Source organism: Centropristis striata, chromosome 21, assembly GCF_030273125.1.
Source record: "Centropristis striata isolate RG_2023a ecotype Rhode Island chromosome 21, C.striata_1.0, whole genome shotgun sequence".
NCBI classification, from domain to species: domain Eukaryota; kingdom Metazoa; phylum Chordata; class Actinopteri; order Perciformes; family Serranidae; genus Centropristis; species Centropristis striata.
In genome coordinates, this window is record NC_081537.1 from 28,674,237 (window position 1) to 28,698,689 (window position 24,453).

A 24,453-nucleotide genomic window follows, 5' to 3' on the forward strand; every position below is an offset into this window, starting at 1 on the left:
ATATAAATGCTGCCCTTACTAGGGTTTGTCATATTTAGTTCTTTTGCAATATTCGTTATTCTTTTCTTATATAAATATATTTATTTCAGAAAAAGGCTATTTTTATTTCATTTCAAGATTTTTTTTATTTATATGTGCACTTTATCGAGCTTTGATTTAAAAAAATCCAAAAAAGGTACTCCTTTGGCGATGCAAATCTGACGAAGGTACTTTACTTCATGTTTTATGGTCGTGTGACAAAGTCCAACAATTCTGGACCAGTATTTCTGATAATCTATGTGAGATTACAGAGATGCAAATCCCATTTAGTCAAAGATTATTTGTTTTGAGTGATCATTCAGTTTTGACAGGACAGGATAAAGATATTATAAGCTTTGTCCAAACTAGTATTATGATAGGCAGACAAATACTTGTCAGGGGATGGAAGACGGAGGGTGTGCCCTCTCTGAGAGAATGGGCTGTTGAGATGTCAAGAATCTCAGCATTTGAAAAAAATGTCATGTAAACAACTGGGTAGACTGGATCTATACGAAGCAAAATGGGGTAAATATTTACACTTTCTAAAAGGGCCCTGAAGGGGGTTATATAGTGGAGAGACGTTAGTTGTTGTTTTTTTTTTTTTTCTTTTTTTCTAATTAATTTATACATTTATTTTTAGTTATTTGTGGATAAATATATACCGGTGCTTCTTCTTTTTCTTGTATGTATTTATGCTTGCTATTATTATTCTTAATCTCTTTATTTGTTAACAAATTATGTCTTCCATGCAAAGATTATTTTATTTACTTGTTGTATGGACTTTCCTTGAGTCAGTCTTTGAGTCTGAGTTTTAGTTTATTTTATGTTCTGTATGTGTGTAATAGATGTACATGAAGGAGCACGGTAAGAGATGCTTGAAACCAGAAAGGGATTAGCACTGATGGTGATGGTGTTTGGTTGTTGTTGTTGTTGTTGGGGGGTCGTATTTTTTATTTTTTTATTTTTTTGTTGTACAATGAAAATGGAAAATAAAAAATGTTAATCACAAAAAAAAGGTACTCCTGTTGTTAAAAACGTTAAAAACGGTTTCAATAAAACTACTTTGGCTTTGAATTTGACTGAACATTTGCTCTCACTTTGTGATAAAAATATCAGGATATATATCGTATATCGATATTCAGCCTAAATATATAGGGATATGACTTTTGGTCCATATCGCCCAGCCCTACTGCAACAATTAGTGGATTATTGGTCTTCACAGAAAATGATTCAACTAACTTTTTATAATCAGTTTCTTGTTTTTTGTTTTTCCACATTGCCCAGCCCTATAACAACTACATCATGATGCTTTGTGAGGTCTGTCCGCAAGATGATAAACAAACAACTTTTAAAATGTTTGTTTTCTTAGTGGAGACTGGATTAGTCAGAGCTATGCTATGCTGGAGCATCTCAATCTCTGGTGGTGATCTGCACTTGACTGGGTGCACTATTGTGGTTGTTAATTTTTATGCGTTAATGCATTTTTAATTCAAGTCATTTGTATTTAAGGTCTACAGGGGTAGGTGTTTTATGTTGAGTGTCCCTTTAATTGACCTGCAGTGGCTCTCCATTTGAATTCTCTGCTCTGTCCATTTCTAAAGTCTACAAACACAGACATTTCTCTGTAGCAGAGATTAAATGAACACAAATACATGGCTGCTGCCATGCTGTTTGCTTTGTGCTGAGACATCAGCAGTCACCAGTATCCATGTATTGATCTACCTTCAAAGTGCACTTAGCAGGGAGTGCTGCAGGATTAGAGGAGGGTGGGTGTGGGGGGTGGAGGAGGATGAAAGGTAAGGATGGAAAAGAATGAGAGGAGAGGTGGCAGAAGGGAGGAAGAACTATATAGGGAAAGGGAGGAACTAAAAGCCAGGATGTAAATTCAATATTGCTATTAGAAACTTAAGGGAGATGGAGGGAGCAGAGCTAAACAATATCGGCAGGAGTTAACAGCTGTTGACAGACAGTTATTTGTAAAGCCAGAAGTGATGTGGTGAGAAGGTCCGGCTAATCAAAAATTATGAGCCGCATGGATTGCTCATGTACCATATAAACTACTGATAATTAAGAACCTTTATTGCAGTTTAACATAGTATTGATTGTAATCACTAAAAAGTCAGTTTTCAATTAGATCCAAATGGACAAAACTGTTTACAGCCTAATCCAAAAGGGACACATTATGAATTATATCTGAAATATGTATCTCCTACTTCTTCAAATTGAGTGATTTTTTATTTTGTTACTAAAATGATGTTAGTATACTCCCGTTACCTCATTCAAATGGAAAACCGTACCTGAAAAAAAGTAGGACTGCATGCACTGATTGCATCTTCATCATGAACCTTTGGCCTCATTATTGGACTTTGCATAATTTGGACTCGAGTGTGGTCACCTTGAAGCTGTTGTTCGGCAGTGAATGTGTAGATATACAGTGTTATTACCGAAGTGATCAAGTTGGAAATTTGACAAAGCTGACATGGTCTACCAACCACAGCAGAATAATATATAAATTGTGGCTGAACTACTGCAACTATTAAAATAGTAGGTAGAGAATCATTTAACTGAACTGATCATTTATTCATTTGAGTCTTTTGTAAAGCAAAAATATCAAACATTTAAGCATTTAAGGTTCCAGCCTATTGTATGTGACGTTTGGTGCAACACACAGTGCTGCAGTCTTGCAGTAACCCTGCATCCCTGCAGTGCATTAATATCGGAGTTGACATGTATGATATGATCAACCAAGTAGTTGTGGCTGCAGCCCCGCAGGAAGGCAGAGCACACATTCGTAGCATCAGCATTCCTGCCCCATAACCAAGTCCACCTTTACCAGTTATTATCTTCGGTGAGGAGAAAGGAACTGAACTCTTTAACAACACAAGGCGTATTGTTGGAATTAGCCTTGTTCCTGCAATCAAAAATAAGACTTATTGCAGCGAATTGTTGTCTTTGTTTTACGTTAGGAGACTAAACTGTAGGTTAGTGGCAAGCAGCAAGCCCTGGGGCTGACAAGTGAAACCAATGCAGAAGTGCCTTTAACCTGTATTCTATCCATTGGCCAGCAGTTGTTGACACAAGGTTGCCAGAAGAACTCATTTGATCATATGTCAACAGGAATATAACACTACTTCTCACTTGATTTGTTACCTCAGTAAACATTCTCATCATGAGTTTATGGTCTTATTCCTTAGGTTGAACAAACGGCGGACTTTCACCAGGGAGAACAGGGTTCATGTCCCGTGTGAAAACAAAAGTAAACTACTTTTTACATAACTTAAATTTTTTTATGTAACTTACATGGCTTCACTTCCGACATTTCCAGTATATTTATTTACTTTTCAACTTTATGAAACCTTAAACCTTACCAACAAGTTTTTGGCATGAACCTCGGTCAGTGGTTTTATTGCCTAAATTCACAGAAATTGCGGGCTTTTTTTACAACTGCAAAACGTACATCTAGTATGTATAATGATGCGTGTGCTATTTTTAGATTGCTCCATTGTTTCACTTTATTTTCACACATTACGTCCCACCATAACGGGATTTGGTGTTAAGAAGTCGTGATCATTTCTTGTAGTTTTGTGAGAACAGGTTTTCCAATTTAGAGTGAAATAGAGCAAAACCTATAGCTAAAGGGCGGGGCTACAGGTCGTTACCACAGTGCACTGTGTGTTTTTGTCTTAGAATTTAGACACATTTAGAATTTAGTGTGTTTTCACTTCAACGAAGTCAACTGGAATCTTTTAGTCGCTTAAAAATATATTGTTGGGTTGAACTAAAAGTCTGTTCTGCGCATGGGCCGGTTGTAAAAAAACAAAAAAAAATCTGGCGATGGCCATAAACTGAGATGGCCAAAATGCCAAGTTCAAGGCTTCAAAGTAGCAGTCTACGAACCAATGGGTGACGTCACGATGACTACATCCACTGTTATACAGTCAATGGTTAGTGGTTAAAATGTGTGTATAACGGTAATATTATCTTTGGTAACTGTACCCTACATGGTGTTAGCCAACCAATTACAAGCTGTGTTGAAGCTTATCCAGCACATTTGCTAACTAATATGTAACATTACTAGTTACCTACTAGTTCTTTACTTGATAGCTAAGGTAATAATGCTGTTTAAGTACCAGAATGCAACAATGATGTTATGGAATTTTTCTGTTAAAGGGTCTTTTTGAGAAGGTTTTTTCTTGTCCGCTGGACAAAGGTATCCTGTACTGACTGTTGACTAGAGGTAGACCGATGTATCAGCCGGCCGATACATCAGGCCGATATTTGCGTTTTTTACTTGTATCGGCATCGGCCAATACGTGGGTGCGTTCGCCGATCAATGAGCCCATTTCACTGAGCCAACACCAGGCAAGGCTCGGTGCAACATCTGCCATTCTCTGGTGAGCTGCTGCTGATACCGGAAACAAAAAAACCACATCAAATATGTGGATCATCTGAGGCACAACTACCTCCAGGCCTAGAACAACATACACATTGTTTGCTATCCAACTGTGAGTATGTTTTGTTTGTTTTGTTAATAAATGTTTCTTTTTTTGTTTAAATTGAGACTTGTGTAACATTTGTTATCATTGTGCCATTTTTATCATGTAAATGGAGGGAGAAAAGGCAATATCGGCTTCAACAATCGTCTTCCAAAAAATTGGCAGCACATATCGGGGATCGGTTAAGACTGATGTCAAAAAAATCAGTATCAGCATCAGCCTTAAAAAAAAACGTATCAGTGGACCACCACTGTTCCCCTTCTGATTTGTGATTCTGGGCCATAGAGAAAAAATTGAATCGAAAGATAAGCGATAAATGTTAAGCTTTCAGGTAAACACACTCTTTAAATCATCATTTCATGTTACATCTAATATTAGTGTTACCACAGTTTAACAGTTCGCTGAATTTCTCTTTTTATATGGCTGTCATAAAGCTTTATCCATGTATTGTTTTTGAAGAGTTGGTCGCAGTTTCTCTCACAGGAAATAGGACGGGCTCTGGTGAATCCTCTCATGAATCCGCTCATGAGTCTGAGTCTTGCTCTGAAGACCTGTGCCTCCATCAACACCCTGCATGAGTGATGCAATTAGTACACAGGAGGGACACATGATCATCTTCTCACTTCATTAAAATATTTCAGTCCATTTAGTGGGTTCAGGTTAGGGCATAGGAGAGTGATGAGGTTTTTATTTTTTTCAAGTTCAAATGACACACAAAGCCAATTTGTCCCTGTTGTACTACAATAAAAAAAAAAATCATGAATACAATATTGATTTAATTGCTTTAATCAACTTAACTACCTGAAAATAGGTGATCCTCATGGTTTTCTCTGTGGTAGTGCAGTGTACATGTATGCAGGAGTTAAACATTATGTTTTTTATATACACTTTTGTTATTCCCGCAACATTCACTTGAAGACTAAGGGTCATTGTAGGACATGTCCATTTGAATTAATTGAAAAGCATCATGAAAAGTGCAGCATTTTTCAAATTCATAAAAGATACTAATGGTCTTGCATTGCAAACACGCCCATAAAGTTTTGCAGCTGAGTGCAATTTGCACTCTTGTTGCATATGACTGACAGTATCCAAGTGGCAAGAGGCTAGATCAGGGGTAGGTAACCCGCGGCTCCGGAAGCACATGTGGCTCTTCAGGCCATCTACAGGGGCTCCCTGTGACTGTGACCAAAAAACTATACAAAATAATAACAGTTATATCTTACTTTTTCATTTTCATTTATCATTAGTGTAGGCCCAAATCAATTTGTATTCTTTAATTGTAAAAATGTGTGGTTTATAAATGGCAGTAACACATTTTCTTTTTAATTTTAGTCATCTAAAACGTACATCATAGCTTATGAAAGTCTATGGCCCGGCACCTTAAGCTCTAAATTTTCCCAAATTCAAGTCTAGTTTTGAGTTTCCCTTGCTTTTCTGAGCTCTTTCTCAGGAGTCTAGCCTCTTATTTGCACTTGGGTCCTCACTGCATTCTGTCAAAACAATATTAATAACTGCTCATTGTGACCTATTAGTAATGTCGGTAAGCTAATTTAGATTTCAAATAAAGCTGTTTTGTCTTCATTGTAAGGCTCAAAAAAATGTTGCTTCATTCTAAGATTTTCTCTCTTTTTTTGGCCATCAATGGCTCTTTTGTTAGTGAAGGTTGCCGACCCCTGGGCTAGAGGTTAAAATGTCAGTTGTGAAGTCCTGAATATAATATCAAGTGGATGCTTACTGCAGGTCTGCTCGGCCTTCAGAACAAGACGGGCCCTACACCCCGAGTTGTTTCATGCTGGGCTGTTGTGCTAGACCAGACACGGCTCATTTAATCTGAGCAGTAATGATAAGTGTGTCATAAGTCTTGTTGATTAACTGTTGTAATGCAGTTTGCTTTTGTCTCTGCCACTAAAGGGAACCATGATTTCTGCGATTTAAAATCGTATTTAAATTCTTAGGAAAACAAAATATCCACTCTCTCTGACGTCAGCAGAACAACCTTGCAGAATCTCCTCTTTTTCCCCCACAGTTGTAGTGTCCATTATGTGAATCTGCCATGACAGCATCCCCTGGCTTTTGTTGTGTGTGACATAAACATCAGATTTCTAAAAGATGTGGCAAACAAAGACCCTGAGGAGATGCCCTCCACCAGTGCACAGCCTATTACTAAAGCAGGTATACAGATTTGTAATTGGATTTCAGGATAATACACTGTAAAAAATGTCTGTAGATTTTACGGTGAAAAACTGCTAAACCATGACAGTAAAAGACCGTAAAATGATAAATGGGTTAATTCAGTTTCAGTAACAATGAAACACCATAAATGTATATATCAGCCAAAACAGTATTTTTTTAGTTTTTAAAAAATGCATTACTCCACTGTAAAATACACGTTTGTAACAAAAATATATATATTATATTTTTTGTTAAAGTACTTTTTTTCTCATTGTTAAATGTACTTAACACCATATCTCTAACAAAAATATACTGTAATATTTAATGGTAAAATCTTTAATTTATGCACCATTTATAAAGTATTTTCTTGTCAATTATATGGCAAAACAGTGTTTCTTTTGATGGATTTTTTTAACGGTAAAATATGGAATAAAATGGTAATCTTAACAGTGCTAATATCCTTTCACCATAATATTAGAAAAAGTTGCACCGTATTTATAACGGTAAAGTTCTGGCAACCACAGCTGCCGTTTTTTTTACCGTAAAAACAACAGGTCTTTTTTACAGTGTATATAATCGCTAGAAATATGTCGCGCTTATGCTGTTTTAACACTTCAGTGTCTTTATGTCTAGCTTTACTACTTTTCAGCAACACAAAATTAAGATTATAGCTGCTTTGCGGTCGTGAGTCAGGGTCTGGGATTTTGAGGAAGAAAGAGAAGGAAGATGGAAAAGTAGGACAAATAAAAAAACACAGAAGGATCTGCAGAACTGATCAGAAATAACTTATCAAAAACCTTGAAGTCATGTATCTCTAATCCACAAAGCACAGTCACTGAGTAGCATTAGGATGTTCATCCTGCATCACCCAGGTCTTGAACTAAAAACCTCACTCACCACAGGCACAATGGAGCAATGCAGAGAAATGTGAAAGTCAGAGTTGGCTAAAATTAACCTATGGAGAAGTGTGTAGTAAGGGCATTTTGAGCAGTAAGAAGAAGAGGAGGGGGAAGAAGAGACAAATGATAAATAAATGAGGCTCTGTCAGCAGAACTGCCTGGACCATAATGGGATCAAACTTAAATTAAAAATATAGAAAATGCTACAACCAGGACTCAAATTCACAATCTTTGACACCAAGGGCAAGTCGTGATTTCAAACTAGTGTCAAAAAAATGTTCAGACAAAATTTGTCTGATGTTTAAAGATGTTCAATTTCCATGGATACACAGGGACAAAATGGTCAAAAATTCAGTTTTTGTGATTAAAATGTGAAATTTATCACACTACATCTTTCAAATCACTTTTTCTCATGAAGGTTGAAGAAACAGTGCTCAACTAATATATTAGACCACCGGTTTATGCCACAGCTGTACTGAATTAACAGCATTAGTAATTACCAAAATAATTTCTGTAATGGTTAATACACCAGTATATGTAGAAGCTCTTTAACCAAAATGATGCTAAAATATAATTATTATTGTTATCCATGAATTTTCAGATTTACTGTTTTACAAAAAAATTTAAAAAATAGTAAAGCATATTATTGTTTCTTCATTAAGAAATTATAGTTATGAACTTGCATTCCTGAACAGAAAAATGAGTTTTAGTGGTTGAACGTTCTGCTTGATTAATTTCTGACTTCTCAGAGAAGCCCAGTGAGCCGCCTCAAATCTGGCTATGAAAAGGTGAATTCAGTTTGTTATTTACAAAATAAATAACAATAACATTTTAGTTTAAAACAAGCTTTTGAAAGATTTCAAAAATATTTATGTTTTATGACAGTTGCTCATTAGAGCAACTGTCATAAAAACATTTGTTAAGCACTGTACATTTAGAGAGAATTTGCAGAAGCAGTTTTATAGTGCTGTTTAAACGGTGGGCTCAGTTTTGATGATTCAAACTAGGGCTGGGCGATATAAAAGATATATCGATATATCGATACACGGTGCCTTGCAGAAGTATTCATACCCCTTGGAATTTTCACTCTTTTGTTGCTTTTACACATTAAATCATGGTCGATATAATTTGGCCTTTTTAAAAAGAATTTGCAAAAAAACCCTCTTTAATATCAAAGTGAAAACAGATTTTTACAAAATAATGTCAATTAATTAAAAATCTATAAGGTAAAATAAATGAGTGCATAAGTATTCATACCCTTTAAAGTAACTGAACTAATTCAACAAAGTTCCAGCTAGTTGATGCAGCAGAGTCTCAGTTAGTGTAATGGAGATCAGCTGAGTACAGTTGATGTGTGTCAAGTGATTATAGTATAAAAAAACATGTGTCTGGGAGGTCCAGCCTCTGGTTCATCATTATTCCTGCTACAATAGTACCATGAATACAAAAGAACACTCCTAGTAACTCAGAGAAAAGATCATTGAACAGTAGAAGTCAGGAGATGACTACAAAAAAAAATTTAAACTCATTGGACATCACAAAGAGTTCAGTTAAACCATCTTTAAGAAATGGAAGCAGTATGTCACTTGTTTAAATCTGCCTAGAGCTGGCCGTCCTCACAATCTGAGTGACCTGACAAGAAGAAAGACTGGTCCTGCAGCCTTCCAGGACCTGCTGCTGAGGAGCATCCTCAGAGCATGATGCTGCCACCACCATGCTTCACGCTGGAGATGGTGCGTTTGTGGTGATGTGCAGTGGTTGGTGTTCGCCAAACAAAGTGTCTACCCTGATCGCCAAAAAGGTCAGTTTTTGTCTCATTAGACCGTAGAACCTTCTTCCAGTTGACCCTGGAGTCTCCCACATGCATTTAGGTGAATTCCAGGTGAGATTTGATGAGCTTTTTTTCTCTCCCGCACAGCTCCGACTGGTGAAGAACCTGGCAACAGTTGTTGTATGTACAATCTCTCCTATTTGAGCCACCGAAGCCTATAACTCCTGCAGAGTGGTCCTAGGTGACTTGGTGACCAACCTCTCCAGTCTTCTTCTTGTCAGGTCACTCAGATTGTGAGGATGGCCATCTCTAGGCAGATTTAAACAAGGTCCATACTGCTTCCATTCCTTAATGATGGTTTAACTGAACTCTGTGGGATGTCCAGTAAGTTTTTTTTTTTTTTTGTAGTCATCTCCTTACTTCCACTGTTCAATGATCTTTTCTCTGAGTTACTAGGAGTGTTCTTTTGTATTCATGGTACTATTGTAGCAGGAATAGTGATGAACCAGAGACCGGACCTCCCAGACACATGTTTTTTTATACTATAATCACTTGACACACATCAACTGTACTCAGCTGATCTCCATTTCACTAACTGTGACTCTGCTGCATCAACTAGCTGGAACTCTAGTCTACTAGTTCAGTTACTTTAAAGGGTATGAATACTTATGCACTCATTGATTTTACCTTATAGATTTTTAATTCATTTATACTACTTTGTAAAAATCTGTTTTCACTTTGATATGAAAGAGACTGAAAGAGATGATATATATATTTTTTTTTTAAAAGGTACACTTGTTATTATTCATTATTTATATTCACTTAAATAAACGGTTTCAATAAAACTACTTGTGACATGTCATATTTGGCTTTAACTGAACATTTGCTCTAACTTTGCGATAAAAAAATCAGGATATATATTCAGCCTAAATATATCGGGATATGACTTTTGGTCCATATCGCCCAGCCCTAATTCAAACATGTGGCTGGATTGTTAGTGGAGGGCAGTCTGAAGATGCACTGTTACAAGATGTCAAGTTAGCAAAAAAATGTGGGAGGAGACTGACTTTATTAGTTTTAAGCGACAGAGTGATGGACTTTATCTTTCATGCCAACCCTAAGTACCTGAACATTTATGCTCAATTTCAGGCATTATTGAATGTTTTTCTAAAGCTTTGGACTGCAGCACGTACTCACTAGTAGATCAAATCATTGCTTTCTTTATGTGACCCTGAAATGTCAGTGGGGATAATAGATGTTAATGGACTGTTAGAGCCTGGACTATTCAGCATTTGACTGGTCATGACTGCATCAGTACAGACCTTGTCAGTACTCTAAATACATTTTGTCTTCAGAATTGGTTTACAGTTGTTTTTGATGTTTTTGACTATTTTCATTATCAGTTAATATGCACTTTATTGTCTCCATTCATCGTTTGGCCTATAAAATGTTCGGAAATGGTGAAAAATGCCAGTCACAAGTTTCCAGAGAATGTGTCTGAAAACAGCTCCTGATGCAGGGGATTTTTTGTTTAACCTATGGCTGGGCGATATATTGATATAAAAAATATATTGATGTATTTTTAAATGTATATACATATATCGATATAGTTCAAAATCTTTTCTTTTTTTATATATATATATATATATAAATGCTGCCCTTCCTGGAGATTGTCGTATTTAGTTCTTTGCTAATGTTCGTTATTCTTTTCTCATATAAATATATTTATTTCAGAAAAAGATTGGCCTATTTTATTTTATAGGCTACTTTTATTTAAGCTATTTTTTATTTTAATGTGCACTTCATGGAGGTTTGATTTTTTTTAAAAAGGTACTCCTGTTACACAGTATTTATGTTCACTTAAATAAGCGATTTCAATAAAACTACTTGTGTCATGTCATATTTGGCTTTGGCTTTGACTGAACATTTGCTCTCACTTTGGGATAAAAATATCGGGATATATATATATATATATATATATATATATCAATCAATATATATATATCAATCAATATATATATATATCAATATTAAGCCTAACTATATCGGGATATAATTTTTGTCCATATTGCCCAGCCCTAGTTTAACCCTTAAGCAGGTCTCCTCCTTTTTTAAGGCGGTAGGGGTGGGGGAAAGGGGTCTTTAAGGGGAGTTAATAGGTCAACAGTGGATGCCACATAAAAGTGGTGTACATCATTTGAAAGATTTATTCCTGAAAATTAATTTGAGATGCAGCTCAGAATTGATTTAAAAAATGGTCAAAAATCTCCACATAACACCAAATTAAGACACCAAGACATTGAGGAATACCATAGAAAATCCATGGTGTGATTTGGTATCAAAACGATAAACAAAACTGTTGCCAATTAATTTTCTAACAATCAACAAATTAGTTAACTGGCTAATTCCATCAACTCCGATGTATCTATTAAATTTGCTATTATTTGTATGTTCATCATATTCTGCTGGAATGATTTCAGAAAACTAAATAAAATATTATTCACACAAAAAAATACATAGAAACCTTGACATCATGTAATCGCTTTTTTCTCTCCATGTGATTGCTTACTGATCAGTAAAAACAGAAATACAGGGCATTCCTGGTGGGACACCTGGTAGAGCGCAGGCGCAAAAGCGCAAAAGGTTCCTGCATGTCTTCCCCTCTGTCCAAAAAAATATCTTAAAAGAAAAAAAAAAATGAAATACTCTCAGGCCCATTACCTCATATGATAAGTATCCTATGAGAAGCACAAGTTTGTATTATAAATATTGGACTGTCCTTTTTTGTCACTAACACTAAAAACTTCAATGAATTTTAAGGTGCAACTCTTAATTATAAATTGAAATGAAATTTTGACCTTTCAGCCAGTATTTACAGGGATATGGATTGATGACATTTTTTGCCAAGAGAGCAGCACATCACACTGCAAGCCGTGGCTCAAAGGGTATAACATGCTGAGACTTTGACTGGTGGCCTGTTGGGAGCCACTCTGTAGAGTAGCCAAAAACCTCCACTGCAGTAGTTCTGTCCTTACCTCAAAGTCACGGATAAAAGAATTCCCATTTCAATTTTAAAGATGTGTTTTTGAAAACACCAGTATTCAAATATCTTCTTTCCATTTTCTCCTGCTTATCATTGTCTGGGTCCTGGAGGCAGCAGACTAAAAAAAACTTTTTCCACAGCCACATAAACAGCTCTTCCTGGGGGAACACCAAGAAGCTCTAAGGGTAGGCTGGATATTTAATAGGCTGCTGCTTGCAGTATGTAGGTGTACCCCTCCCAGTCAGACAAAGGAGCCAGCCCAAATACATCAACAAATGCAAATACAGATAAAGCTGAGACACCGTCTAAAACGTAGATCATAGATCATTACTATCACCTGTAACCAAACATTTTTGGTTACAGGTGATAGTATCATGATTGGGTATGGAACAAGTGGCAACCTCCAGGTCTGAGCAGTGAGGCGAACCAGGAAGTGCCTTAAGCCGCATTCTACCATTATTGCTAGCCAAAATTAACCTCCTAGTTAATGCTCCAGTTAATGCTAACATGAATTAGCAGCGGCTTCTCTCAGTCAGGTTGAGGTGTAGAGAGGCTGTAGTCAGTGATCAGATCAAAACCTTTGTCACTGCATCTGCAAATGCAAGTTGAGACTAACATGCAGAGTGAAAGCCATGTAGCAGCAACATCCAGAACTGTTGCCGACTTCTTTGGACCCAAGCTCATCTGAGATACACTGATGACTTCCAGACAACATTTTTTCCAGGGAAGTCCCTGCTTATTTCAGCAACACAATGCCAAGACATATTCTGCACTTGTAACAACAGCATGGATTCAAAGGAAAAGAGTGCAGGTATCAGACTTGTGGTCGCATATTTACAAGTACAAGAAATTATTGTACACGGTCACCCATAAAGTTGGAATAAAATATAATTTACCTCTTTCCATTAAATGATTGTAACAATGTGATTTATTATTAAAGTGTATATCTTCTAAAAACTTTATTAATCAATCTCTTCCAAGCACACCTCAATGAAAATGAAACCACAATTAACAGAGGATTGAGTCTGGAAAAAAAATCCAACTTTATGGGCAACAGTGTGTATTTACGATAAACAAATTATTATTTAGAAAATAAATATATTGTCTGTTCCGATTTAAATTAAATACATATCAAAAATGCAAATAATATGTGGCTTTATTTACATTTTAGATAGCATCCCAACTTTTTTGGAATCGGGGTTGTACTATGAGATCCTTCTGAATGTCTGAGCATAAAACTCAATTGGGCTGCTTGTATCAATCGATCTCTTCACGTCAATCACTACCCAGGGCTGATGAACACAGGACTGAAAGCTGAATTGAGTACTTTGGTGCAAAGCTCAAGTGCACTAGAACAGTAAAATGCAAAGTCTTTTTTCCATCATATATATGCATATATAACAAAAAACAATTACAAAGAATTCCAGACTGTTCACCTGAAAAGATCTCCATTCCAGCTTAGAAAGTGTCTTGTAGTGTGAAATCATCTAACAGAAAATGCTGTTATTTACATCCGTAAATTCATTATCCATTAATCTGTAGTGCATTTTCTACATTAATCGTTTTACTCTTTTGCCCATAGAATGTTAGGATATGCTTAAGAATGAACACCTCAAATTCCAAGTGTCCAAGTGATGTCTTCAAATGTCTTGTTTTGTCCTACAAATAATCCAAACCAAAATATATTCAGTTTGCTATCAGAGGATATTTACATTTCAGAGGAATGTTGGTGGTATCTATTGGAAAATATGACTAAAAACAAGAAACTGATTATAAAAAGTTAGTTGAATCATTTTCTATGAAGATACCAATAATCCACTGATCGTTGCAGTAGGGCTGGGCGATATGGACCAAAAGTCATACCCCGATATATTTAGGCTGAATATCAATATACGATATATATCCCAATATTTTTATTGAAGTGAGAGCAAATGTTCAGTCAAAGTCAAATATGACATGTCACAAGTAGTTTTATTAAAACTGTTTATTTAAGTGAAAATAAATACTGTATAACAACAGGAGCAACAAATCAAAGCTCCATAAAGTGCACATTTAAGTAAAAATATATCTTAAACAAAAATAGCCTATGAAATAAAATAGTAATAATAACAATCTTTTTCTGAAATAAATATATTTATATGAGAAAAGAATAACGAACATTACAACAGAACTAAATGTGACAAACCCTAGTAAGGGCAGCATTTATATATAAAGAAAGAAAAAAATGTTTAACTACATCGATATATGTGATATGGTCTAATTCCATATCACATTTAAAAATATATCGATATATCACCCAGCCCTTTGTTGCAGTTTCACTTAACTGTGGGAACTCATTTCATGAGGTTTTGTTTGTTTTTTAAAAAAAGAAGCCATTTGGACGCAATCAGGATGTTTTTGAGATTAACACCTCAGTCAGAACAATTTCATATCAACTTTAAAGCTGCTTTAACAATTTTTCAAGATGCTGGAAGTCATCAAGTTCATATGGCTCACATCCAACAGATACTAAGCAACATTAACATTCAGTTGGAGTTGTGTCTGTGTCCACCTGATGAAACAATGCCTAATTTTCACTCTCTTTTAACTCCTTAGCTGCCAAATGCTCCACTTTATTTACAAGCTAGTTGAACTTTTGCTGCAAGTTGGCACCGGGCAGGTTTTTTTACACTGTGTTTATCTGATCCTGTCCACTACAAACACCAGCCTGCTACTGCTCGACATGAGAGCAGTGAGACTGAACCAAGTTGTGGACATAAAACCAAAACAATGAGCTGAAAGATATTAAAGCCTCTGTAGAGCTGAGAGGAACTGCAGAGTTGGTGATAATTATCTGTACAAGTATCTTCTTTCACATTACACCCATATATCATTAAATTAAATATATATCGTCACACTGTTAAAATAATTCATTTCAGTCATTTTTTGTCAAAATTGTTTTTTTTTGGCCTAAATCATCTCCTCATGATGCCGGCCACCTATGGTAAAATCGCCTACATCAGTTGATCAGATCATGTGATTTTACCCTTTTAAGATAATGACCTATGTCAAGTGTGTGAGTCAAAATAAAATGTGACTTAGGCAATTTTTTGAACATGCCTTTGTGACTTAAGCAAGATATGGTAACACTTTATTTTGAAGGTGTCTACATAAGAGTGACATGAGTGTGTCATAAACATGACATGGGATGTGTCATGAACATTAATGACACTTTGAAGTAACATTAATGCTCATGATACTTGTCATGTCATGTTTCTGACAGGCTTGTGTGACTCTTATGTAGACACCTTCAAAATAAAGTGTTACCATATCTTGCTTAAGTCACAAAGGCATGTTAAAAAAAATGCCTAAGTCATTTATTTCTCTTAAGTTACATCATTTACACACAGTGTTATTACTATGCCAATAGCCATCCTTTGTTACATCCTTTTTGAGTTAAATGATCAATAAATGTCATATGTTACACTTTTGGTGAAGTTTTTTGTGTTTCCTGAAAAACTTGAAAAAAAGGAGATTATTTTAACAGGGTGACGATATACAGTATGTTAAAGCATCCATAACACACCCTCGTTCAAAAATGTATTTCAACAGGAATGGGTTTAGATTCATCATGTTAGAAAGATTTTCTCAGAATCAAGCCATTGCATGTTAATAGCATTGCAGCAACCTTTCTTTTGCTGTCATGATAGTGATGCAGGCAACAATGGCATGATCAAAAATGAAAATACTTAGGTGCAGTGGATTCACGTGTGATTATTCACGTTCCTCTCACGTCCAATGCAAGCTTTGCATCATTATTAGATAAACATTCAATCACCACACAGACAGATAGACAGATAGATAGACTGACATTAACACGCATATACACACAAAGGGGGACGGTAGCAGCGTAGAAGCTAATTGAAGTGAAGTGAAGCAGATGCAGCAGACTTCATGCTGCCAGTCTGCACCGCACTGCGCCCCGCTTCCACCCAACATGCAACACCAGCGGCTACACACAGTCTGCATGCTGCTCAACTCCTCTCTGAGACAATGACAGCAGCTACAACAAACACCTTCCTCCATCTCTCCTGTCCTCCTGTCTTTCTTTCTGTCTGTCACTCATTGTGTTTTCACACCTTTCCCGTCCTTTAAGTCCTGTCGGCATGATGACAGAGGACTCGCTGACCAATCACTAGTATCTCGAGGAGCTGTCATCCTTAATGCGGTAAACTCCCTGCACACACACACACACACACACACACACACACACACACAGCCGAGCAGAACGACGCAGTGACATCCAGCAAAGCGCCAGAACAACAGAAAAAATGACTTACAGTCCGCAGGAACTGGATTTCATCCTCGCCTTCTCCTCCTTCGGCCATGGTTAGCTTTCACACGGAGATGCTCGCGGGGTATCTGCGTGTGGACGCCAGGCTGGGTGTGGGTGTGTGTGTGGCGGTGTATGCGTGTTTCAGGCGGTGAAAGCCAACGCACAGTAGAAGTCGTCTCTGATTGGACGGCGCGGTCTCACCGAGGGAGGAGCTGCACAGGTGTGAGCGAGTGTGTGTGCGCGTGAGCAGTTTGCCCTCTCTCGGCCGGTTAGTATGGAAGCTCATTTCCGCCAAGACCGTTTAGGCCAGTGGTTCCCAACCTTTTTTCAGTAAAGTACCCCCTGTGAAATATTTTTTCAGCCAAGTACCCCTAACCAGGGCAAAGCATTTTTGGTTGAAAAAAAAAAAAAAAAAAGACTTAAAACAGAGCGCTGTGCCATCAGTGTCTGATTTATTAAACTTTGGAACTGATAAACGCATACAAAATTCAAACATTTGAAAAAAAAAAAACGATTTCAAACATTGTTGTTTTAACAAATGTTAATAATCAATGACTACATTTATTGCAAATATTTCTCATCACTAAAATGTAGTGATTGAAACTAATATAGTAAAAACAGTGACCAATAACCATTTAAAACTATAACTGCTACGCTTCAACCACAACTCCATATTTGAGTTTTCAAGTGATTGACAGGTGATGCCAGGTGTCATATGACAGGTTGGGTCCAACCATCCTGGTATGGGGGAGACTCTGGGTTTTTAGGATAATGAAATTGAATAGCCTACTGAATATAAAATTAATTTTATGAACTTATACTTATATTTTCCTAAAATATTTATTAAATAATTATTTTTAAAGGATTTTTGCATGGATGCTACATGTACCCCCATTTGAGAACCACTGGTTCAGTAAATTAAGGAACAAGTGCAATGACTAATGCACGAGTGATGGGAATTTGGGCTCTCTTTAGTGATCCAGATCATTTGGCTCAGCTCACCAAGAGGAGCTGGCTCTTTCGGCTCCCAAATGACATTAGCTTGAATGCTAATCAGACCTCTTAACATGTAAAAGTAGCTGGAAAAACATCAACCTACCACAGGTACTTTGCTAGCTAACCAGCCTTTTTTCGGTGATTTTTCCTTCAAAATTGTTTCCAGAAATAAACTGAATCAGAATGTACAAAAATAGTTTTCAAATGTGATCACATCCCAACTTTGCCTTGGTTAAGGAGAGAAAGCTAAATTGTTCGACTGTTGAATTCACATCTGAACATTAGTGGAATTAATGCCAAACTTCACCCAGAGTTTGTTTCTCCAGAGCAATTAAACTCTATGATCGCAGGTGGTTTCCCCTTATACAAGCATAGACATACACATACAGCACATTAAGACGAGAGTTAGAATTTAAGAGTGTGTAATAGAACAATTATATACTGTAATGCCAGGAATGATAAAAACCCTATCCACAAACTGTTGGCATTGTGTGCAAACCTAAAAAATAAGCTGCACGATGCTACATTGCACATACAGTATTTCACAATTGTGTCAAATATTGCATGTTATGTACAATAGTGTTTGTTTGTTTTTTTGGTTGTTTTTTTTACTGGTTCCTGATTTGAACGTCTTCCAAGCTCTTGCCTTTCTGAGTAGATGAGTGGTGGGCCTAATCATCCTTAATAATAAATGTACTTGTATATATAAAACAACATTATTATATGTATGTGTACTATGTCAGCAAATGTGCTGACTTGAGTTGCTGTGGATCAAGCTCCAAAAATGCTGTGTCCTACAATTCCCATAATGCAACCAATGGCTTTTTGAAGGCCCTTTCCACCTGGTAAATGCAAGTCAGTGTCACACATGCCAATTATGCTGACTTTTACTTGCTTGGGGGAAGCTCCAAAAATGTTGTACTACATTTCATAAAATGCAACCAATATCTTTTTTAGGCCATTCCTGTCTGGTAAATTCCCACATGTATTATGATTTAGAAGTGTACATGTACCCAATTTGTGACACAGGATTTATGATATAAATCTGCAATCTAAAAGAGTCTGTTAAGAGCAATCACGGTTTATCCACCCATCCATTTTCATCCGCATATCCGGGGCCGGGTCGCGGAAGGCAGCAGGTTAAAGCAGGGCATTCCAGACATCCCTCTCCCAAGCCACAACATCTAGCACATCCTGGGGGACCCCAAGGCGTTCCCAGGCCAGGCAAGATATGTAATCCCTCTGTCTTTTTCTGGGTCTTCTTCTCTTCAGGGCCTCCTACCAGTTGGACATGCCCGGAACACCTTTAATGGGAGGCGTCCCAGAGGCATCCTTACCAGATACCCAAACCACCTAAGCTGGCTCCTTTTGATGCAAAGGAGCAGCGGCTCTACTCCAAGCTCCCTCCGGATGTATATCTGAGGCTGAGCCCAGCCACCCTACGGAGGAAACTAATTTCAGCCGCTTGTATCTGTGATCTTGTTCTTTCGGTCACTACACAAAAGCTCATGATCCCAGCTGACATTGGGCGGACGCCAGGCTAGGTCGCCAGACTATCACAGGGCTGACACATAGAGACGGAAAATCACGCTCAGGCAATTACGAGTCACCAGATAAACCTAAGTGCATGTTTTTGGGTTGTGGGCTGTGGGAGGAAGCCGGAGAACCCGGTGAGAAGCCACGCTGACACGGGGAGAACATGCTAACTCCACGCAGAAGAGCAGCAGGCCGGAGTCAAACCAGCGGCCCTCTTCAGTGTGGCAAGAGTGCTAACCACTAAAAAATGATGCCGTTAATCACCTGCTGGCTCCTCTGCTGTATGTTACACAGGTCTTTCCAGGTCTGTTGAGCACTTTAAAACAATTTTTAAAAACCTATTTATTCTCCTTGGCGTTCAGTGCTAGGCAGGAATTCATGGCTTTTCTAACTCTGTTTTTAGATTAATAACTATTAATTTTATTCATAACTATATTTGTGTATGATTTTTATTGTATTTAATAACTTTACAGCACTTTGGTCAACTGAGTTTGTTTTTAAATGTGCTCTATAAATAAACTTTGACTTGACTTGACTTGACTTGACAGGTGCATCTCAAAAAAATAAAATATAATAGAAAAGTTTGTCAGTAATTCAATTCAAAAAGTGGAAATAACACATTTTATAGATCAATTACACACAGAATGAAACATTTCATGTCTTAATTAGGGACCGAGCACTGAAGGTGAGAGGACCCTATTGTAATTGGTCCGTCTATTATTATTATTTCGACAAATGAATCGCCTTTTTTATGCCTTTATCATATTCAAAAACTCACCAAACTCGCACCAAAATTCAATTGTGTTGAAAATTTACGTATTTTATAGGTTTCAGAAATGGGCGTGGCAAAATGACCTACTAGCACCCCCTAGAATGCAGCCCCTCACACAAGTTTGTCGTAGTGACACGAAATTTGCTACACACATGTATCATGGGAAGACGCATCAAAAAGTCTTGAGAAGCCGTATCCCAAAAATGTACAGGAAGTTGGCCATCTTGGATTGAATATGGAGTTTTCGTCATTTCCACACCGCATACTTTAACAAACTCCTCCTACAGATTTCACCCAATTGCCTTCAAACTTGGTCAGTAGCATCACAAGACCTTTGGGATCAAAAGTTGTATAAATATTACACACTATGTGGGCGTGGCATGGCGCCAAAATATGGCGTCTCGCCATAAAACACGAGCGCGTTATAACTTTTCCATACTTTGTCCCATCTACTCCAAAATTCTCATGCTTCATCAGAGTCCAGCCCTTAACACTTCTACGTCATAATATTTCATAAAGCCCTACTTTACATAACTCTTCCACCAGATTTAATCCCATTGACTTTAAACTTGGTCAGTACCATCCTAAGGCCTTGGCCCCTCATCACGTGAGAAATTTGGGACAGATTGGACAATGTATGCTGAAGTTATCCAGTCTGGTGTTTTATGGCGAGACGCCACATTTTGGCGCCATGCCACGCCTACATATTGTGAAGGTCAGTAAATGGGATTAAATCTGTTGGAGAAGTTATGTAAAGTATGCAACGTGGTCATTTTATGAAAGGGGGCGTGTATAAAGCATAAGGGGCGGGGCTTTGTGAAAAAATGGTTATGTAGAAGTGTTAAGGGCTGTACTCTGATGAAGCATGAGAAGTTTGGAGCAGATGGGACAAAGAATGGAAAAGTTATAACAATCTCGTGTTTTATGGTGAGACGCCATATTTTGGCGCCATGCCACGCCCACATATTGTGAAGGTCAGTAAACGTGTTGATAAGTTGTGTTCCCCAAAGCCTTGTGATGGTACTGTCCAAGTTTGAAGTCAATGGGATTAAATCTGTTGGAGAAGTTATGTAAAGTATGCAACGTGGTCATTTTATGAAAGGGGGCGTGTATAAAGCATAAGGGGCGGGGCTTTATGAAAAAATTGTGATGTAGGAGTGTTGAGGGCTGTACTCTGATGAAGCATGAGAAATTTGGAGCAGATGGGACAAAGAATGGAAAAGTTATAACGATCTCGTGTTTTATGGCGAGACGCCATATTTTGGCGCCATGCCACGCCCACAAATTGTGAAGGTCAGTAAAGGTGTTGATAAATTGTGTTCCCCAAAGCCTTGTGATGGTACTGACTAAGTTTGAAGTCAATGGGATTAAATCTGTTGGAGAAGTTATGTAAAGTATGCAACGTGGTCATTTTATGAAAGGGTTAGGGTTAGGGTTAGCCCTAACCCTAATTAGGGTTAGGGTTAGGGTTAGGGTTAGTCACAACCCTAACCCTAACCCTAATTAGGGTTAGGGTTAGCCACAACCCTAACCCTAACCCTAATTAAGGTTAGGGTTAGGGTTAGGGTTAGTGCTAGGGTTAGTTTACTTCAAACTTGGTCAGTACCATCACAAGGCCTTAGGCATCAAAAGTTTTCAAATGTTTACCGACAGTCACACTATGTGGGCGTGGCATGGCGCCAAAATATGGCGTCTCGCCATAAAACACGAGATCGTTATAACTTTTCCATTCTTTGTCCCATCTGCTCCAAATTTATCATGCTTCATCAGAGTACAGCCCTTAACACTCCTACATCACAATTTTTTCATACAGCCCCGCCCCTTATGCTTTATCCACGTCCCCTTTCATAAAGTGACCACGTTGCATACTTTACATAACTTCTCCAACAGATTTAATCCCATTGACTTCAAACTTGGACAGTACCATCACAAGGCTTTGGGGAACACAACTTATCAACACGTTTACTGACCTTCACAATGTGTGGGCGTGGCATGGCAGCAAAATATTGCGTCTCGCCATAAAACACGAGATCGTTAGAACTTTTCCATTCTTTGTCTGATCTGATCCAAACTTGTCATCCTTCATCAGAGTCCAGCCCTTAACACTTGTAAATAACAATATTTCATAAAGCCCCGCCCCTTATGCTTTATCCACGTCCCCTTTCATCAAATGACCACGTTGCATACTTTACATAACTCCTCCAAGAGATTTAATCCCATTGCCTTCAAACTTGGTCAGTACCATCAAAGGTCCTTGGGGAACACAATTTATCAACACCTTTACTGACCTTCACAATATGTGGGCGTGGTATGGCGGCAAAATATGGTGGATAACTTCACCATACATTGTCCAATCTGTCCCAAATTTCACACAAGTGATTAGGGTCCAGTCCAGAACACACCCACGTGTCAATAGTGACACACAGTCATAGCGCCCCCTGCTGGCAACAGGAAATAACATGTTTTACACCTACCCCGAGCAGAGTAGTCGGGGACACGCAATTTGGCACGTATAGGAACTGAGCACACAGCGTCGCGCCCGACGTGTCCTCCCCCGATGGCTCCACTCTGCTCGGTCCCGTTTAGTTCTGCTTGCAGGCCTAGTTGTTCTTGTGCTTGTAGCTTGCTAGATGACTACCGTCCCTGACAAAAGTCTTGTCGCTTATCCATTTTGTAGAAACAACTTATAACCTGACTTTTAATTAATCCATTGGTTTTAGAAATGGCTCATATGAAAGCTAAATCCCTCCCAAATTATGTTTAATATACAAAAATAAAATTGCTTCACTGAAGAAAGATTGATCATTTAATGAACACAGAAAGGTCAGATTTTGGCAAGACAAAAGTGTTGTTGCCTACAGAGAGTAATGTGAAAATTAATAATTTTTGTGAAAACAAATAATTTACTTCAAATACAAAAATATGTTGCATAACATCAGTGAATTAGGTAATGGTGCTGTGAGATCCATATTTAATATCTTGTATGACTTCCATGAGCTTGAAGGACAGTTTTATCAAGATTCTTGGGTTTTGTCTTCCATGCTTCCTCTTTCATTCTACCCCAGACATGCTCAATGATGTTCATGTCTAGTGGAGCACCTTGATCTTCTTTGCCTTGAGGAACTTTGATGTAGAGATGGAAGTATGCGATGGAGCACCATCCTGCTGCAAAATTTGACCCCTTTTATGGTTGGGAATGTAAGAGGTAGCTAATACTTCTTGATATTTTAGGCTACTGATATTGCCTTCCACCCTGCAAATCTCTCACCAAACTTAACTGTTTTCTGAGTGAATCTCAGATCCATGCGGGCTCCAGTAGGTCTCCTGCAATATTTGCGGCGGCTGTGATGTAATTCAACTGAAGATTCATCTGACAAATCCACCTTCTTCCACTTTTCCAGCGTCCATCCTTTTAGCAGGCTGTGGGCCTTGGCAAATGCCACACGTTTTTTTAATTGCCTTTTGTTTAGTGCTGGTTTCTGGGCACTGATTCGACCATGGAGGCCATTTCGAGACAGAATTCTACAAACTGTTCTGGCTGACACGGGGACTTGAGGTGACCAGGCCTGGTGGAGCTCTGCTGCAGTTGGAAAGGGGCTGGCCTTGGATTTTTGAGCCAACAAACGGTCCTCCCAAGCAGTTGTTCTGCGGGGTCTGCCGGACCTGGGCTTGTCAAAAACATCTCCAGTGTCTTCAAATCTTTTTCTTATTCTTTGCACTTGACACTGAGACACATTGAAGGTGTCAGCCACCTCAGCAGTGGATCTGGTCTTCAGCCTTTCTTGATAATCAACGCTTTGGTCTCATGGTGAATCTTAGGCATGTTGTCAGAGGTCAAGTTGCAGTTGATGTGAAGGTCTGGTGTGCTGGGGTTCTTTTTATACACACCCACTAATTGACTGATTAATTATTGATCACAGGTGAGGCTGTAATCTAGGTTTGGGTGCATCATATGACAAGGTGACAAAACTTTTGTCTTTGCAAAAACTGACGCAGTGGGCTTTACCAAGCTGTGAATGTTAGAATGCTTTTCAGCAGTTTCGTTTGGCACCAAAATATTATTTCAAAAGCTGTTGGGATTGAAATTAGCCATTTCTTGTAAAAAAAAAAAAAAAAAAAGATTAGAAATATATTTGAGGGGAACTGAATAAATAGAAATGATAGAAATGTGCACAGACTACACCTACTCGGTGCACCACAGGCGTACACCAGTGTGGTAATAGTGCATTTTCTTGCCCCTAAAACACGTGCTGATCGATCATTTGAATATGTGGCACCCAAACTTTGGAACTCTCTGCCTCTCCCCCTACGGTCTGCTATTGCTGTGGACTCTTAAAAATCACCTTATGACCTATCTTTTTAGACCGGCATTTGGATGACCACCATGCATTGTACATATTTTTTTAATATATTTTATGTTTAAACTGTGTTTTAA

At 37.9% G+C, this 24,453-nt stretch overlaps 1 protein-coding gene across 1 annotated transcript in view; it reads right to left on the reverse strand.

The window, feature by feature from the left end:
- The window catches only part of LOC131959479 (ryanodine receptor 2-like), a 241,865-nt gene extending 225,058 nt beyond the window's left edge, over window positions 1–16,807 (reverse strand). Inside the window, exon 1 of the mRNA XM_059324681.1 lies at window positions 16,719–16,807. Coding sequence (XP_059180664.1) covers window positions 16,719–16,766 — 48 coding nt within the window. The 5' untranslated portion in view covers window positions 16,767–16,807. The remainder of the gene's footprint in view (window positions 1–16,718) is intronic.
- Between the last annotated feature and the right edge of the window lie 7,646 nt (window positions 16,808–24,453).